Source organism: Rhea americana, unplaced genomic scaffold (genome assembly GCF_003343005.1).
Source record: "Rhea americana isolate MKP2758 unplaced genomic scaffold, rheAme1 scaffold_74, whole genome shotgun sequence".
In the NCBI taxonomy this organism is placed as follows: Eukaryota; Metazoa; Chordata; class Aves; order Rheiformes; family Rheidae; genus Rhea; species Rhea americana.
This window is the reverse complement of record NW_028186912.1, coordinates 3,197,554-3,213,524: the sequence shown is the minus strand read 5'-3', so window position 1 is coordinate 3,213,524 and position 15,971 is coordinate 3,197,554. Positions and strand designations below refer to the sequence as shown.

Below are 15,971 nucleotides of genomic sequence, written 5' to 3'. Positions count from 1 at the left end.
TTAGCGCATAGCATCTCTGAGATACTTTATGAGATTCACTTTGCATTAAGGGGGAAATATACGAACACTTTCACTGAGTCTCACTTATCACAACCTGGAAAGTTTTAATAGCTTGGATTTATGTTCTTTTAAATTTGAAATATCACCTGGCAAATGTCTTATTAGTTACAGACATATATTTATTTAAAATGCTTCTTTGCATCTCAGAGAAACCTCAGAACAGATCCTTTTTTTTTGTACGTCAAAACATTAAGCGAAGATGAAAATATACTTATCTCTAAAAGTGATTCATACCTCAATATATTTTTGTCTTTATAAATATGAGTGTATTGATTAATGGTTAATATACCTAGAGGTACCAATTTTTGTTGAAATGGAACTAAAGAACTTTGATAGTATACAACTTTAACTGTTTAGTTACAATAATCTTAATCTTGAAATTCCCTTTTTTTTTTTTTTAAAGCAGGTAGATAAATCACACTTTAAAAAGTGAAAGGGCTTTGCCTGCCATCCAAGCTATTTATATAGGGGGTTGCTTGACATTCTCTAAATGGAAAGTGTTTATTTTAAGTTGGATTTTAGCATACTCTTTCTAAACTAATTAGAAACTTTAAAGGATTAGAGTCTCATTTTATTTTTCTATTTTTTTCTTAAGGTCATTGCTAGAATTGTAGATGGAAGTAAATTTGATGAATTCAAAGCTTTATATGGGGATACTTTAATCACAGGTATTTTGAAAATATATTAAAATTATTCTGCATATATTCCCACTGGTTTTATCCCAGCTTGCTTGGTTTTTTGTTCACCCATTTACATTCTTAATAATGAAGTTTTTTTCTCAAAAGAAGACCAATTGTTGTTATCAAGGGAAAGTATTATGTATATATTACAGTAAAATGAATATACCTGAAAATATGTAAACTTACCTTTCTTCTTCAGGATTTGCAAGAATATTTGGTTATCCAGTAGGAATTATTGGAAACAATGGAGTTCTCTTCTCAGAGTCAGCAAAGAAGGTACTTAAATAGGTTATTAACTACTTTGCAGTCCAGAAATGAAAGTTCTTGTGGATAATTTTCTCTTGAAGTAATGTTTAAAATGAGGAACTGCTTTAAAGCATGAACATGGACTGGCTGCAAAGTCCTCAAGTAAACAAGAAAGAGCTTGATGAAGTGTAAAGGTAGCGGAGTATTTTAGAAACAGTTTTGTAAATGTTTGTGATGTGAAGTAGGTCAACAGGAAAACACAGTTGCAAAAAGAATAGTTGAATGGCATCAACAACAATTTGAAGTATTATATCTGGAAAATTATGGTTATTAGAAGAAAGTCCATGCTGATTGCTTAAAAAAAACTATTAGTTGGGATTTTTAACTTCAAATTAAGTACTGCAATACATCACATCATTGTTTTTCCAATAACTGGAAAATTTCCAACCTGGATTACAGTAATCAGTTCACTGGTTTACCGCATATTTAATTTTTATACTTTGCCTTGGCAGTCCTGGATTAGACTAATGAAAAAAAAAATGCACATTTTTTTTATCATTCTCCTAAAATCTTTTAACTAAAATATCCCTTTTTTAAAAAAGAAAGGCCATTTTTGATGGAATATTGTAAATGCATTACAATTAATTGYGTTTTACAGTATGAGCTCAGGGCTTGAGGAATGCTTTAGAGTTTCCGTGTGTGGCACAGTGGTTACTCTTCTTGTTCTGTGTTGTTTAGATACAAATTTCTATATTTTTGTCAAGACACTTATTTCCAATTAATTCTTTTTTTTAATATAAATTATATATGCTGGTTTTCTTTTGGCCATATCCTGAAACTAATGGTGAGGAAATCAATATTGAAAATCTGTATGAATAAAAGAGGCTATTATTAGAGATTTGGAGAAAGGAAGCAATTTTACTTGATGTACAGATTATTAAAATAATACACAAAATTGAGTTTCATATACTGATGAATACTTTGAACTTTGAGCATTGCAGTAAGTTTGTTTAATACAGTTCTTTCCAAATTGAAAATGAGCCATTACCATTTTTACACTTTCAGTATTTTTATGATAATTAGTGTTGCATTCTTTTCCGTTTCTCTCTACCAATGAAAAAAGTAAGGAACTTTCCTGTCTGCTCACTTTTGCTGATGTATCAGCACTGTAAGACGAGATAGTCAAGTATCACTTGTTAAGTAAGTAGAGAGAGACCTTGGTCTATAATTTCATTTCTTTAAGGGTCATAATCTAACAATGTCCCTTTTTTAACATCTCTTTTGCATTTTTTGTAAGGAGTTTAGAAACTATAAAAAGGAACTTGTATGGCAGAAATACTGTGCTATGTCTTTTCCTCATGATGAATATGAGTATATTTTTTCAAGTGTTTTTTTGAAAAAGCCAGCTAAAGATTATGCATTATCTTTTTTTTTTTTTAATCATTTTCTTTTCCCAGATTTTGGTTTTGTATTGTGAAGACGTTAGGGGTTTTTGCAGTTGCTGTGCTGCGTACTTTATTTATTTATTTATTTTTACCAGTAATGTGTAAATAACTCAAGAAACTGAGTGAAAATATTTTATATTTATTAAATGGCAAAGTTATTTACGTAAGTTTTACTTATGAAATTCCAGAATTGCAAGTAGCAGCTGATCCCAGCATCTGTCCCTTCAGGTTTATTTTCCTATTACTAGTGAATGGATCCAGCACTGCAGAACTACATTTTACAGTTGAAGATATTTAACTTGATTTTTGCATTTTCATGTTACTTTTACTGTATAGGAAATATGTGTATTGTTTTTCAAGTATAATGAGATGTAATATAATACAATAAAGAAAACATAGACTGCAAAGTATCCTTGGTAGTGACTGCGTAACCCCATCTCACCTCTTTGCTGGTTTAGTGGATAATCTGGATTTTTGCACAGCTTCACTATTTTTAGTCATGTGCAACTGTCTAATGAATTGTCTGTCCCCAGACTAGCTCGTTAGTTTTTATTCAGCCTCAGGTTCAGTAGGTTCATGGGATGCCGCGTTTGTATCCCAAATCTTCATCAACTGTCCAGCAAAAACGTTAGTCTTGGAATATTAAATTTTGCATATAATATTTTAATATTTTTAACATTAAAAACTTGGGAAGAACTAGCTAGAATGAGAACTGGCTACACAGGCTGAATAACTGCAGGTGGTTCTGCAAAAGATGACTTGGATTCAATTTATTTAAATACAAAACAGAAACAAACAAAAGCAGAAAGGTAGAAAAACTTTTTAGAGTTTCTGGAGCATATTCCTAGGCCAACTTTCCTTCTGAGGTTTTGTCACAGTCCCCAGTCTGACCTAGTTTTCTACAATACCAAGCGCTGGCATCCATAGGCTCTGTTAGGCGCTTTCCCAGTACACAAGCATGATGTGCCTTAGCTTTTAATTACCCCCAAGTTTAGTAGAAAGAGTTATCAAGTTGCAGCTTAAAACTTTACTGATTTACATTATTTCTAGTTGGAACAGAGGCTTGGAATCTGTAGTTCTTATCTTTGCCAGAAAAGTTGTCTTTTTCAAGAAAATGGGGAGGAGGAGGAGGGCTAAAAAAAACCATTTTCTGACTCTCTTTAGAAAAGGGGAAATGTTGCAAGAATTGGAGGGGTCTAAGACAAATGTGGAGCTTTCCCAGTATCACCGAAGAACTTTCTTTTGTACAGGAAATGGGGAGTTGYTTTTTTCCCCCTTTTTTCCCCCTCCTCTGACTGGCTATCTAATTTCCCTGACACAGTCTTATAAAATACCATGTCAGATGCTGCACTATGAAACAGTCTATGGTTTATATGTATATTGGCTAAGTCAAAACAGTTGAGCTTTCCACTGTCAGCAGTAGTACTGTTCAAGGATATTATTTTTTGCTTTACCCTTGAACTTGAACACTTTGACATCTTGCTTATCCTAGAATGACTGAATGTTTTGCAGCTGACTTCATCTGGAGCAGGAGCAGGCCTGCGTTTTATGATACAAATACTCCCATGGACTTCAGGGAAACAGACTGGCACAGACTTCAGAGAGTGCTGATAGTGACAGCTTCACTGATACAACATTTAATAGCTTATTCTTTTTTTCCTAGGGCACACATTTTATCCAGTTGTGTTGTCAAAGAAATATTCCGCTTCTGTTTTTGCAAAATATTACAGGTGAGTAAGCTTGGTGTTGCAAAGTTTTGCTATGTTGTAGGCTGTGCTGTTAGAAGTTGAGGCTATGACATTTAGACAGCATCTTTGTGCTTTCTTTTTTCCAAATCTCTGACCTGTCTGGAAACGACCTGTTTGCAACTATCTATGGCTTGCTCTGTTTTTTTATGTTTTTGCATGTGCTCTACTGATGGCATCAAGTTACTGAGCCTTTTCTTTTTTCATCTTGTAACTCATTAGGTTTCATGGTTGGTAGGGAGTATGAAGCTGGAGGAATAGCAAAAGATGGTGCCAAGATGGTAACTGCTGTAGCATGTGCCAATGTACCTAAAATAACTGTAATTATTGGTGGATCCTATGGTGCTGGAAACTATGGGATGTGTGGAAGAGCATATAGGTAAGCGTTACTTAGAATTATGATAGGAGATAGACTGTTACACAACTTTAAAATACCATTGTGAAAATTGTTTTAACTCTTGCGGTTGTCCTTATTTGAGAAACAAGCAATTCTCAGTGAATACTGTCATAAGTAAATAACAGCAGTAGAGACTTGTAGAGATGGTAGGCTCGTAATTAATTAGATGACAGAGGCACTCTCCTGATATGTAAATGTCCAGCTTTTCTCCCATTATATTAATTGGGGGAAAAAATTTACAGTCCTAAACAATCATTAGGCAGCATGGGCTGGTCCTGGACTCTGTGCTCATGTGAAGATTACCTGTTTTTATATATTAAATGGATGATTTTTTTTTATGGATTTGATTTTATGAGAAATGTTTGCAAAACCTCTAGGGATTTTTTTTTGACCCTTCGGATATGACTCACATTAGTGGTTTTGATTTTTTTTCAAGACCACTGATATTATTAAAGTTGTTGCTGTTGTTTTTTTTCTTTTAAAAAAAGAGATCTTGGGGATATGTAGGATGAAGGAGGGAGTCAGAAGGAGAGAAATAAATTTTTAACGTGCTTGGTTATGCAGAAAAAAGTAGAATTTTTGTATTTTCAAAATGTTGTAAGCATTAGAGTACATTAATTTGTATTCATTAAAAATAAATAAAATGGAAAATTGTCAGTAACAAAAATGCATTTTTAGCTGAATGAGTATAGGTTCTTTACCAGGAAATTCAGCAATGTTTTATTTTAATGTTTAATATGTATTTTTCAGTCCAAGATTTCTTTATCTGTGGCCAAATGCTCGCATATCTGTGATGGGAGGTGAACAAGCTGCAACTGTTTTAGCTACAATAGCTAAGGACCGAAAAGCAAGGGAGGGAAAACAGGTACATCTGTCTTCTTTCATCTCCAGTACTGTCATTATCATTTACTCTTTCATTGGAGTTGCTCGCACTATGAGCCAGGAAAAAACCTTGCAGAGTGAGACACCAATGAGCTAAGGTTCCCTTAATGTTGTCTGTTGCCTTGACAAACATGAAGCATTCATAAAATGTTACTGTTTATATCTAAATGTGAAGATCATTCATGACATACTATATCATATTTTGTACACCAGATCCATAGTTCTGCTCAAGATGAGCAGCCAGGGATTCCCCCTGTGTGGGAGTATGAGGAGTGATATGTGAGAATAGTGTCTTTCCAGTTACTTTAGAAGTAGGCAGCTTTATGGAAAACTGAACTTCAGATTATTCAGGGACTGAGAATTATGAAGCTTGTAACAGCAGAAGCCTGTAGAGGCTGAGAAAATATTTTGACTTCATCATTTTAATTTAAAATTAGTGATATTTTGTTTAATAATGTTTTCCAGTTTCTCTGTACATTACTTTCTGCTGCACTTTTAAAATTGTATGGTTTATGTTTATATTGGTGCCTTGGTCATGTAAGAAGTGATTTTAAAGTGATATATTAAAATTGATTAATTTATCGTGAGTAATGATCAGAATAATGAAGCAGTATATATGTATCATCTCTACAATTCTTTATTCCACTCTACTTAGCCTTTCTGTGGATAGAATATAGTCATACTTACCTCTGTCTCATTTTCTCAAATCTCTAGGTTTGACAGGATGATGCCCAGCAAGTAGTTTGAGGAAGAATAATTGTAGTTAATGTCAGTAAAATGTCTTAGAGACTTGGAAGTTTTCTGAATTACAGTGCATTCCAGTGAATTACACTTTGGATCCTGGAGGAACCCAACAGGAAAATGGCACAGACTTGGTTTATTAAAAATCTTGTCAAAGGCAGGTCAGAACAGTGTTTAATGAGTAAAGCAGCTTCAGTAGTTTTTCAGATGCTAATCCCCAATTCTTCTTATACTTAGTTAAGTCTGTTAATAAAAGCTTATCTTATTATCAGCAGATAAACTAGATGAATAAGCATGGCTTTATTTTTTTCCTATATATTTTTACTCTCATCTTCCTCGCAAGTTTTGAAAAGTGGTATTTTAATTCCACCATCAAATATACTAATTTAGTAGTTGTAGGTTTAAAAAAAAGGCGAAAGTGTGGATAGAGGTTTGGGCAGTCTCTTGTTTGATGCTGTATATAAAGCTATACTTTCATTTTGGAAGAAAATATTAAAAATTTCTTATCTTGTCTGTGTTTGTTTATTCACATGTTTTATTACAGTTATCTGAGGCAGATGAAGCAGCTTTGAAGGAGCCAATCATTAGGAAGTTTGAGGAGGAAGGAAACCCTTATTATTCCAGTGCAAGGTATCATATAAATGACTTCTCCAAAACTTGATTGTAATCACAAGACGTAAGTCTTGGTGTTGAACAGCAAAACAAAGCAATCTGCAGCACAAGTTTTGTGTGAACTGTGAGAGTATATCACAACAAACTCCAAATCAATGGTTGTCTGTCTTGACTTTGAAATTTTGTAGTGCATGCTATTTCAGAAGGCAATCGTTTGCAGAAATGAATGTGCTGGTTCCATAATTAATGATACAATAGGAAAATATTCTCTGCTGATTCCAGCTAGTCTTCTGAAGCATGGAATTTATATTCAGTATATTTTATTCTGGATAGATTTTATATCTTTCTCACCAATGCAGTATCAGCACTTTCTAAAGTCCACTGAACAGTGTGGTGAGTGTCTGTTGTATCTTCTCTCCAAAGGGACGAGTATATTTAGTGTACTGTCCCTTTTTGGATGGAGTTTTTAATCTTTGCTTCTTTTTAACATGCAAGTTTAAGTGTAATTAGAAAAAGCAAGATGAAAGGCATAGGCCTTGCACTTAAATTAAAAAAGATGAGTTTTTTGGTGGTCCTTATTTCCTGGGGAGTTCATTCTACTGTTCTTGGGCAGCCTGTGCTCCCCTATCCCTGATAAAGTTGTGTCTCTAACCCAGAATAATTTCGTTACTAATGATTATCTTTGTCTCAGAGCTTCAACAGCTATACGTATTGTAGGTAAAGGCTAGTTTTAGAATTTGTTGGGAAATCAGTATCAAGAGCAGCACATGCTTAAGCCTGAGATTGGCTGATTGATTTTCACTGCTGTGCGTTCTAGCTTGAGTCTTAAACACTGAGTACTTCTAAGTGTATGTTACACTGTCATAGTGCATACAAAGGTGTGAGTGTCTGAATATACAGTATGAGCTACATGTCACCAGTGAGTCCAGGAGTTACTTCATGGATTGAGCTGGCCATTTGTGACTGTAGACTTTCAACTAAAGGAGACTGATGTGTTTGTAAACTCATCAAAACATATTCTTCTACCTATTAACAGCACTTCAATCTTGCCAAGGTGCAGCTTCCAATAAACAAGGAGATTTTGTTCCAAGATGGATGCTGTCACATGTGATCACAAGCAAAACTTTGTGGTCTGAGTGCTGTTTAACTTGCATATTGGCTGCATGTATGCTAGGGAGAATTTATTTTAGTGGAATTCTTCAAATGCAGAAGTATATAGAGTCCCCAAAAGATGAGAAGGATTATCAACAAAAAAAATAATCTGTTAATGACATTTTCTGGTCTGAATCCAGATGATACTGGGCCTTAGGGTGTTGGTTTGGTTGAATGATTTGTAGATGACCTTTGACTAGCTTCTCTGGACTACTTTATCCTGAGATGTGGTGCTCAGCAGTAGATGGCAAAACTGATGACTCAATAAAGTGTTTATTAGTCTGTTGCGTATCTGGGAATGAGTCACTGGCTACTCTGGCAAAGAGCGGCATTAGCTTTTGATTCTTTCTCAAACTAGAGAGGGCATAAGCTAGATTTGCAAGGCTCAGGTAAATGGCTGAAAGGCTTCTTAGTAGCTGACCGTACTGGACTACTGGAATTCAGCTAGGGCATTAGCTGCATATTCATGTTTTAGCTGCATATTTATATTTTCTGAGAAGTTTTCCAAAACTATCATGGCAATTCTTGGCAGCATTTGGTGCTTGGTTTTACAGAATATTGGTAAATCACCAGGAACAAGCAGGCTGGTGGGGGAAGATAGCACCCTCGAGTGTTACTTGTGGAAGCTAGCTTGGATGCTCTCCTGGCCTGTGATTATTCCTCTACATTAGTTTCATCCTGTCTGTACTAATCTTTCTCCCCATTTTTCTTCATGTAGTATCCAAAAACTACTTAGGCTCCTAGCATGTTAGTGGGTTAGGCTGGCATACAGTAATAGGGTTTTACTTGGCCTGCAGTTCTTCATTTTACAGAGAGAATACTGATCTCTTACAACAGCCAAATCTACTGTATGTATGTTTCTGTGTAGCTGAAGTAGAAATACTGGTGGTTTGGTTACCTGCAAGCAGAGGAGTCTGGAAACATAATCTGAACAAAAAGTGGTTGGAAGAGGATAGATTTTGATGCAGACATCATTGGCAGAAATTGGCTGAAGAGGTGGGAGCAAAGATGCTCTGTAAATGTCCCAGAAAAAACATTAAGAGGAGAAGTTTGGGGGTTTCTTTGTCTGACTTGATAGATGGTTCATGTGTGTCAAATCTGGTACATCAACAGCAGCGTTGCAACAGTGAGCTCCTTCATGAATTGTTTGGTCTATCATAGTCTGAGAAAAGTCTGAGAAAAGATATAAAATTTATGGTAGCTTGACTCTGTTTTCTTTTGGAATAGTGGACTGAGTTTAGCTGAAATGATCTTACCTGAGGGGTAGGCATTCGTCTGAATGTTTGGTCAAATATATGCGTTCATCAAAGGAAAGCTCATGCTGTTTTGTCCTATCTGGTGCAGTGGTGGACTAAGTATCCTCCACAAGATAGATGGCACAGTGTTTGCAGTGTCATCTAGGCAGATTTCAGTGGTGCAGTCTTATAGCAGGTGGGGCCGTGAATTCAGTGAGGGCTTTTTGTTTTGGCACTCCTTAGCCTCTGGYGCAGGGCTGGATGGCAGCCTTGTGGAGTCATCACAAGCATTCTCAACTTTTTGAGGTTGTATGCATACATACAACCCAAACTGCTGTGGAGTTAGTTTGTTGGGGTTTTTACACATAATCCGTGAGGATACTCTTACAAAATCCTAACTTGTTATAGACATGGACTTTTTGATGACACCTTGGTTTTGATTTTTTTTAATCTTAACTAATTTAAGTTCCATAGGATTTACCTCAAACTGGGAGATACCTTCAGCTAGTGTCAGCTGTTAAAACCGTTGGTCCTGTCTCTACCCCTTAAGCATCCTAGCTAGCATCACTGTTATGAAACCTCAGGCAAGAAGGAAAAGTGAAAATACGTACTGCCGTCTTTTGTAACTAGATTTTAAGGAGGAAGTTTTCTGCTGAAATAATAACATCAAAAAAAATAGTCAAACTGTCTGTATTTGAACTGAATCTCTACTTTGGAGGAGAAAATAAATGCCTTGATTGTTTTATATTTACTCCTTTTGACGTATTCACTGGAAACATAGTCATAGTCTATTTGTACTTCAGGACTGAAAATATTTTGATTTATTTAACATTCAGTATGTGTACATTAGCTGACATTAAAAACTTGTCTTTTCCCACAAGCCAACGGGCCATTGTCAGTATTTAGAATAGTAAGTTACTAATCTGTAATAAAACAATTTCTAATATAAGCTTAAAGCTGTGATTTTAAAAAATCTCTATTTTTTTAATAACATCTAGTGTTTTCAGGTGTGAAACTTCAGTATTTAATACAAGCTTTGTGCTTTCTACCAAACATCATTTTCCAGTGTGTTTTTCCAGAATATCGGGCCATTTTGTAAAGTCAGGTTGCAAATACAGTAGGCATCTCAGTAAATAACCTAAGCTCGGGCTTACAGAGTGTTCTTAATGTTAGGTGGCCTGTCCTTCATTAAAGAAGCAGGATTGTTACATACTTCTCACTTTGCCTGCAGTTTGAAAGAGGAACATAGTGTGGCCAAATGAGATTAAATGAGTTCTCAGCTAACTGAGAACTAGCTTATATCTGGGGGCTGTGTGGTTGGTTTCATATGGTGCTACAGGCAAGCCTAAGTGGTGCTTAAAGTCAGACATCAGAGCTGAATTTGTTCTAAGGTTCATCTGACTAAAAGCGATAAAAGCGCAATGCCCCTTGTCGCTGAGCAGTGCATGTGTGAAAACAGTGTGTGGCTGGCTCAGATCAAGAGTCCAGGTTACTTGCTTTCTCTTTTGCCCATGAAGGTGTGATCTGCATGGTCTTTATTGCTCTCTGCTCTTTTGTGGAGAAAATCGGGCATATTGGTAAATATACTTATTTCCTCTGCCCTGATTTTATGCCTTCCTGTTGTGCACGTGCCTTGTTCCTTCATTTACTGCTAGTTCCTAAACAGGATCTCAGACAAAAAACTCGAAAGTGTTCRTTACAGTGGAGCAGCTGCCAGCCAGAAACAATCCCCAATGACATGAAGCACCACTACAGTCTTGGTGGGAGGGATTCAACCACCTGTACCTTGGAGCCACCCCATTTGTCAACCAAAATCAGCAGTTGCTTATTGTCCAGCACTCTCTGTAACTCGGGAAGAAAACGTAMCCTGCTTCCTTTGCTCCAAAGGATGCTTCCTTTCTGGTCCCAAGCATGGCAATACCGTTGACTGTCTACCAAGTGTCAGGGTACAGTACTGAAACRGAATTCTGACAGGCTTGGTTTTCTCGGACACTAGCTAGATTCATCCCCAAAAAGAGCAACAGCAAAACTTCCAAAAAACAGCGTTGCATTGCTAAGAGGAAAGAATGGTAAGCAGGGATGAAGCCTGCTTGCTTTATTACCATTGAAGAACAGGCAGTTTGGAAGTACCCTCACACTRTTCCCTTGGCAAGGGATGGGGCCTTACTCAGTCTGCCATGCCACTAATGGTYATTGAGACTGATACGAGCCTTCCAGTTGACTTCATTAGGCTTTGGATCAAAGTTTGAACAATAATAATGAAAGAGAAGGAAAATGCCTTAATAATCATAAAATAAAAACAATTTTCCTTATTTACTCTGCATATATAATTTTGCTTGTAAATTATAACTTGTTACATGTAAAGATGTCAATACTCTTCCCCATCATTGTGTTTTCTACTCGAACTTTAATCAGTTACCTGATTAGAACCTTTCACACTGAGCATTCTTAATTAACAGGAGTCATTAGGCAGCACCCTTCTTAATGAGCTATATTGATCTGCTTACAGCTTTCCAAAAGGAGTTTAGTCAGTTTACATCATATAAAAATTACATGAGCATTTAATTTTGGGGGGCTGTTCATTTCTTTTACACACAGCATCTCTGTTATGAATGTTTTATGAGTGAAGATGTGATTCATGTTCTAGCAATGGGGTTTTAATAGATAGTTTAATTATTAATGTTACATCCCAGTAGAGAAAGTAGTTTTCTTTAAACAAAGAGAAGAAGCAGCCAGGGCTGACTATATGAAAGCAGCTTCTCTGTTACACAGTGTCAAATCTTTATGGTTGTCAGTAAAAGTTAGTGTGTTGTTACAGAAAACAAGTTCACCATAAAAATGTGCTTCATGTTTGGAAAAGTGTTTATTATGGTGGCAGTCCCTATAAAATTGCAGTTTGGAAAGTATCACAGTAAATTGGTGATTCTTTTTTGATTCAGTTTATTCCTGCACTTCCCAAACCCCCAACAGATGTATTAAGCACTTTCACRAAGTATGAACTACTTCATTCAGTTTCAGCATTTTTTCATAAATAAAGTTCAATGCAAACGGGGCAGATCAAACAAGCCTGTAACACTCAAAAAGATTAAATGTGCTTTAAAATAAATTCACTGTATTTGTGATTATTCTTACAGGCAAATGTTTCTACAGTCCAAAAAGGCAAAAAGTTGGTGACTGATTTGACCTCACAAAACTACTTTGCTGATAATCCTTATTCACAGGATTCTTCTCCCTCTCCCCCCCGATTAATCTGACTAAATTTATCAAAACTAAATCAAACTTTAAAATACAAGGAAAAGGAGGGAAAGAGCTTGCACATAAAATTTTGGGTAATACGTGTTTCATGATGTTAAAAGTGTAGGAAATGTTACATCTTAGTCATTTTATCATGTTTGATTGTGTGAATAGTTATAACCACTATCTTGCGGGGAGGACCTCAAACTTGTTGACCTGACTCCAATAAAAATCTCAGTAAAACCAGGTTAAATTTGGTTGTGTGGCTATTTTGAACTGGCAGACCAGAGTGGCCACTGCTACTCTGGTGTAAAAYTTCTTAGTCAAGCTTTTATTTTCAGTCTCAATAGAGCAGCTTTGCCCAGTTAACAGCAGTGTCTCCYCTGCTCCAAATCTTTTTGTCCTTTTGTACTTTAAGCTGCTCTGCTTTCCTGCTTCGCCCTGTAAGGGGAGCTGCTCCGTGATGTCTGCAGTAGAACCTTCTTTCTGAGATGAGTGTTTTTTTCCTCTGATGCGATGAGTATTACTTTAACAGCAAATGGCAAAGTAAAGCAAAGATGGAAAACAGTTGCAAGTGTGTCCTGGTGACTTGAGCTTATCAGCATGTGTTATGCTGAGTTTGCAGTCTTTTGTGGTTTTGTGTTTTTGATGTATTTGGTATAGAGAAAAGTGTGCAAAATAGTTTCCTTTCTAATTAGATTTTTTTTTCCAATTAATCTTCAAACAGTGGAAAATTGACAGCTGGACACTAGTTAGAAATAGTTATGCTTTCTCTTGATAAAATTCARTGTTAGCTTCTTATTCATTATCCTTTCTTATAGTTTTAAACTGTATTTGTTAAAATAGAGCAGTTGTTTACAGACACAGAATAAAACATTAGACTTGACAACACTGTAATAAGCTCAGAACAGAATGCAAAACAARTCTCATTAGGGAAAGGTGGGATGGAGGAGAAGAATCAATGTCTTAACCAAAGATACTGTGCGTATGTTCTTGCAGACCCTGGTTAAAATATATGCTGATATAAGCAAGACTTGAGTTGTAACGATAAGTGTAGTGTCTTGTTTAAATATTGCTGTATTAATAATTGCTGGGGAGGTAGAAGATGTGCAATATTAACAATTTTGTGGACTGCTGTGAGTTTTAACACAGGTTTTATTTTGAGTAGGATAGAGCTGAAGGATGTATCTGCCACAAGTACTTTAGTTTTTGGATAATATCGAAGAGACTATTTACAAGCGATTTCGAGTTTGAGATTYGGGGACTTGGCAATTTGGTGTTTGTTCAGAGTTTTTGACATATCATACCTTCATAATTTAATTGTTTTCAGGACTGTACTAGGGAGACTGTTAGCTTATATAGTTTAGAAATGGACTTCAGAAGAAATAAGTAGGTAATTATTGGAAATATATAAAAATTTACTCTAACTCTTCAATGATAAAAACATAAACAMTTGAAACATCCTAATTTGTTACATCCAGTAACATCCAATAACATAAATGATGATGTGACTTAGTCCTAAAGTTCCAGCATTCTTAATACAAGAGGATAATTCCATAATAAAAAGTTTTCCATTTGAATATTAAAAAATAAACAAATTMTCTTTTCTCTAGGATGATGACTTCATACTAAAATAAGTGTGAAAATTCTCATTTAAAATCTGTAGATTTGACATAGTCCCTTTGTCCAGAATTTATACCTTGGTCTAGAAGACAAATAATACAAGTAAAAGAATGTATGTCAAACTATTGCACTGATGTTAAGGTGAATTGATCTCATGGCTTGAGACATAGTTTATCTCTTTARTCCTCTCTTTAGTATAACTGTTTTCAGTTTTGTGTGCTTGAAAACCTACCTGCTGTAAGCGGTACAAATTAATTTCCGTTATTTTCTTTCCCCCTAGGTTATGGGATGATGGAATTATTGATCCAGCTGACACAAGACTGGTTTTGGGCCTCAGCCTCAGCGCAGCACTAAATGCACCTATTAAGAAGACAGAATTTGGGGTTTTCAGGATGTAATATAAATGTGTACTGCGTGGCATAATTACCTGTGTATATTTTAATTGAGGCTAGAGAGCAAACTAACTGCAGTGTTGAGGTGTTTTCAACTGATTAAAAAAAATAAAGATTTATAACTACTATTTTGGATGAAAGTCTCCTGATTATATATTTTCACTGAATAATCCTCACATTATGCTTTAGTATTTTAATACTAATTTCAGTCACTGGTAGTGCTTGTTTAACACCACATTATCCATTTGGTGAATAACTTGTAACTTCTGGCATTAAGGTGAATGTTTGAGAAGAAATGTTCATACTCGTAAATAAAATTTTGCAAAATGAAGCCTGCAAAATAGGCTGTGTGTTTGCTGCTTATCGACTCCTTTATTTCTTTTAATTCTATTTTGTATGTCTCCTATAGATGCAATCCAACAACAACAATAATAAAATCCACATTCACTAGTAAATATTTTTTTCAAAATGTAAGTGCAGTAAGGGCAGCCAGTGAGTTCAGCACAGGATGAAATTACAGATTTCATGATGTTGTTAGCATTTTGGCCTTTCTCTGGCTTTCATCCAAAAGTATTGCTCTTCTGTGCGATTCCCTGAAGTCAAAACAACAGAGAATTTGTTGGGTGGGTGGCTCCTCCCGGAAGAGCAGGAGACAGGATGCTAACAGCTGTGCGAGCTGCAGATTGCTGAGCCCTTTTGATGGTTGGGGTTGACTGCTGACATGCTGTAACACCTCGCTTAGTGGTGTGATCCCTGTGGCCGTTTTAGTTTGACGAAGACACAGCCGTCTCCCTGCAAGGACCACTGCTTGAGTTGGAGCCTGAGTGCCGCTTTTGGGTTGTGGTTAAAAGGAGTGCTGGAGTGCTTTGTTTAATCTTACTTATTTAGTGTAATTTTGTTCCAGTGTAATGTTTTTAGAGAATTCAGTGTGTGTAATTTAATTTGTTCTTTTCAAATGTATTTTACGTTGTAGAAACTAAGTGCTTGGTGTATACTTCGCCTAGAATAAGGAGGTAAATATTGTGCTATCTGAGACTAGAAGGGACTTTTACCTACATTGGGCCTATGGGTGCTCCAATACTAAGTAAATGATGGCTAAATAGCAGGAATATTTTTTTAACTGAAAACCAAATTCTAGCASAGTTAAGGTACTTGGATGGAGATCCTATCCTGTGCTGGCCTGTGAGGAGAAGAAAGATTGGGCATAGGAATAATCTTCCCAGATAACTTGTCAGCGGTAGTCTTCCCAGACTTGCGGGGCAGAGAAGCTCCTGCTTGGTCCCGGGAGGGAGAAGGAAGGTCGTATAGCTACCTCACAGCGGTATTTCAGGCACTATGCAAAAGTGAAAATGAAAGAAGTGAATGTTCTAGAATGCAGGTTTAAATGTAGAATAAACAGTCCAACACGTGCTGGGTCTTTGGTGTGCCCCTATGTTGCACTAAATCATCAGTTTTCTAYCTCTGACCTTACAGAGAAGAAATCCAGCCAAAACATGGTGCACCACGAGAAAGTTTACTTCAGAAAGT

The 15,971-nt window shown here is 36.0% G+C and overlaps 1 protein-coding gene across 2 annotated transcripts in view; it reads left to right on the top strand.

Annotated features, from left to right (window-relative positions):
• Nucleotides 1-14,785, top strand: part of MCCC2 (methylcrotonyl-CoA carboxylase subunit 2) — a 39,321-nt gene extending 24,536 nt beyond the window's left edge. For both annotated transcript variants that reach the window (XM_085322006.1, XM_085322005.1), the window contains exons 11-17: nt 656-728; nt 940-1,016; nt 4,095-4,161; nt 4,399-4,555; nt 5,324-5,438; nt 6,741-6,826; nt 14,333-14,785. In XM_085322006.1, the coding sequence (XP_085178132.1) occupies nt 656-728; nt 940-1,016; nt 4,095-4,161; nt 4,399-4,555; nt 5,324-5,438; nt 6,741-6,826; nt 14,333-14,450 (693 nt within the window). In that variant the 3' untranslated portion in view covers nt 14,451-14,785. The remainder of the gene's footprint in view (nt 1-655; nt 729-939; nt 1,017-4,094; nt 4,162-4,398; nt 4,556-5,323; nt 5,439-6,740; nt 6,827-14,332) is intronic.
• The last annotated feature ends 1,186 nt before the right edge of the window (nt 14,786-15,971 follow it).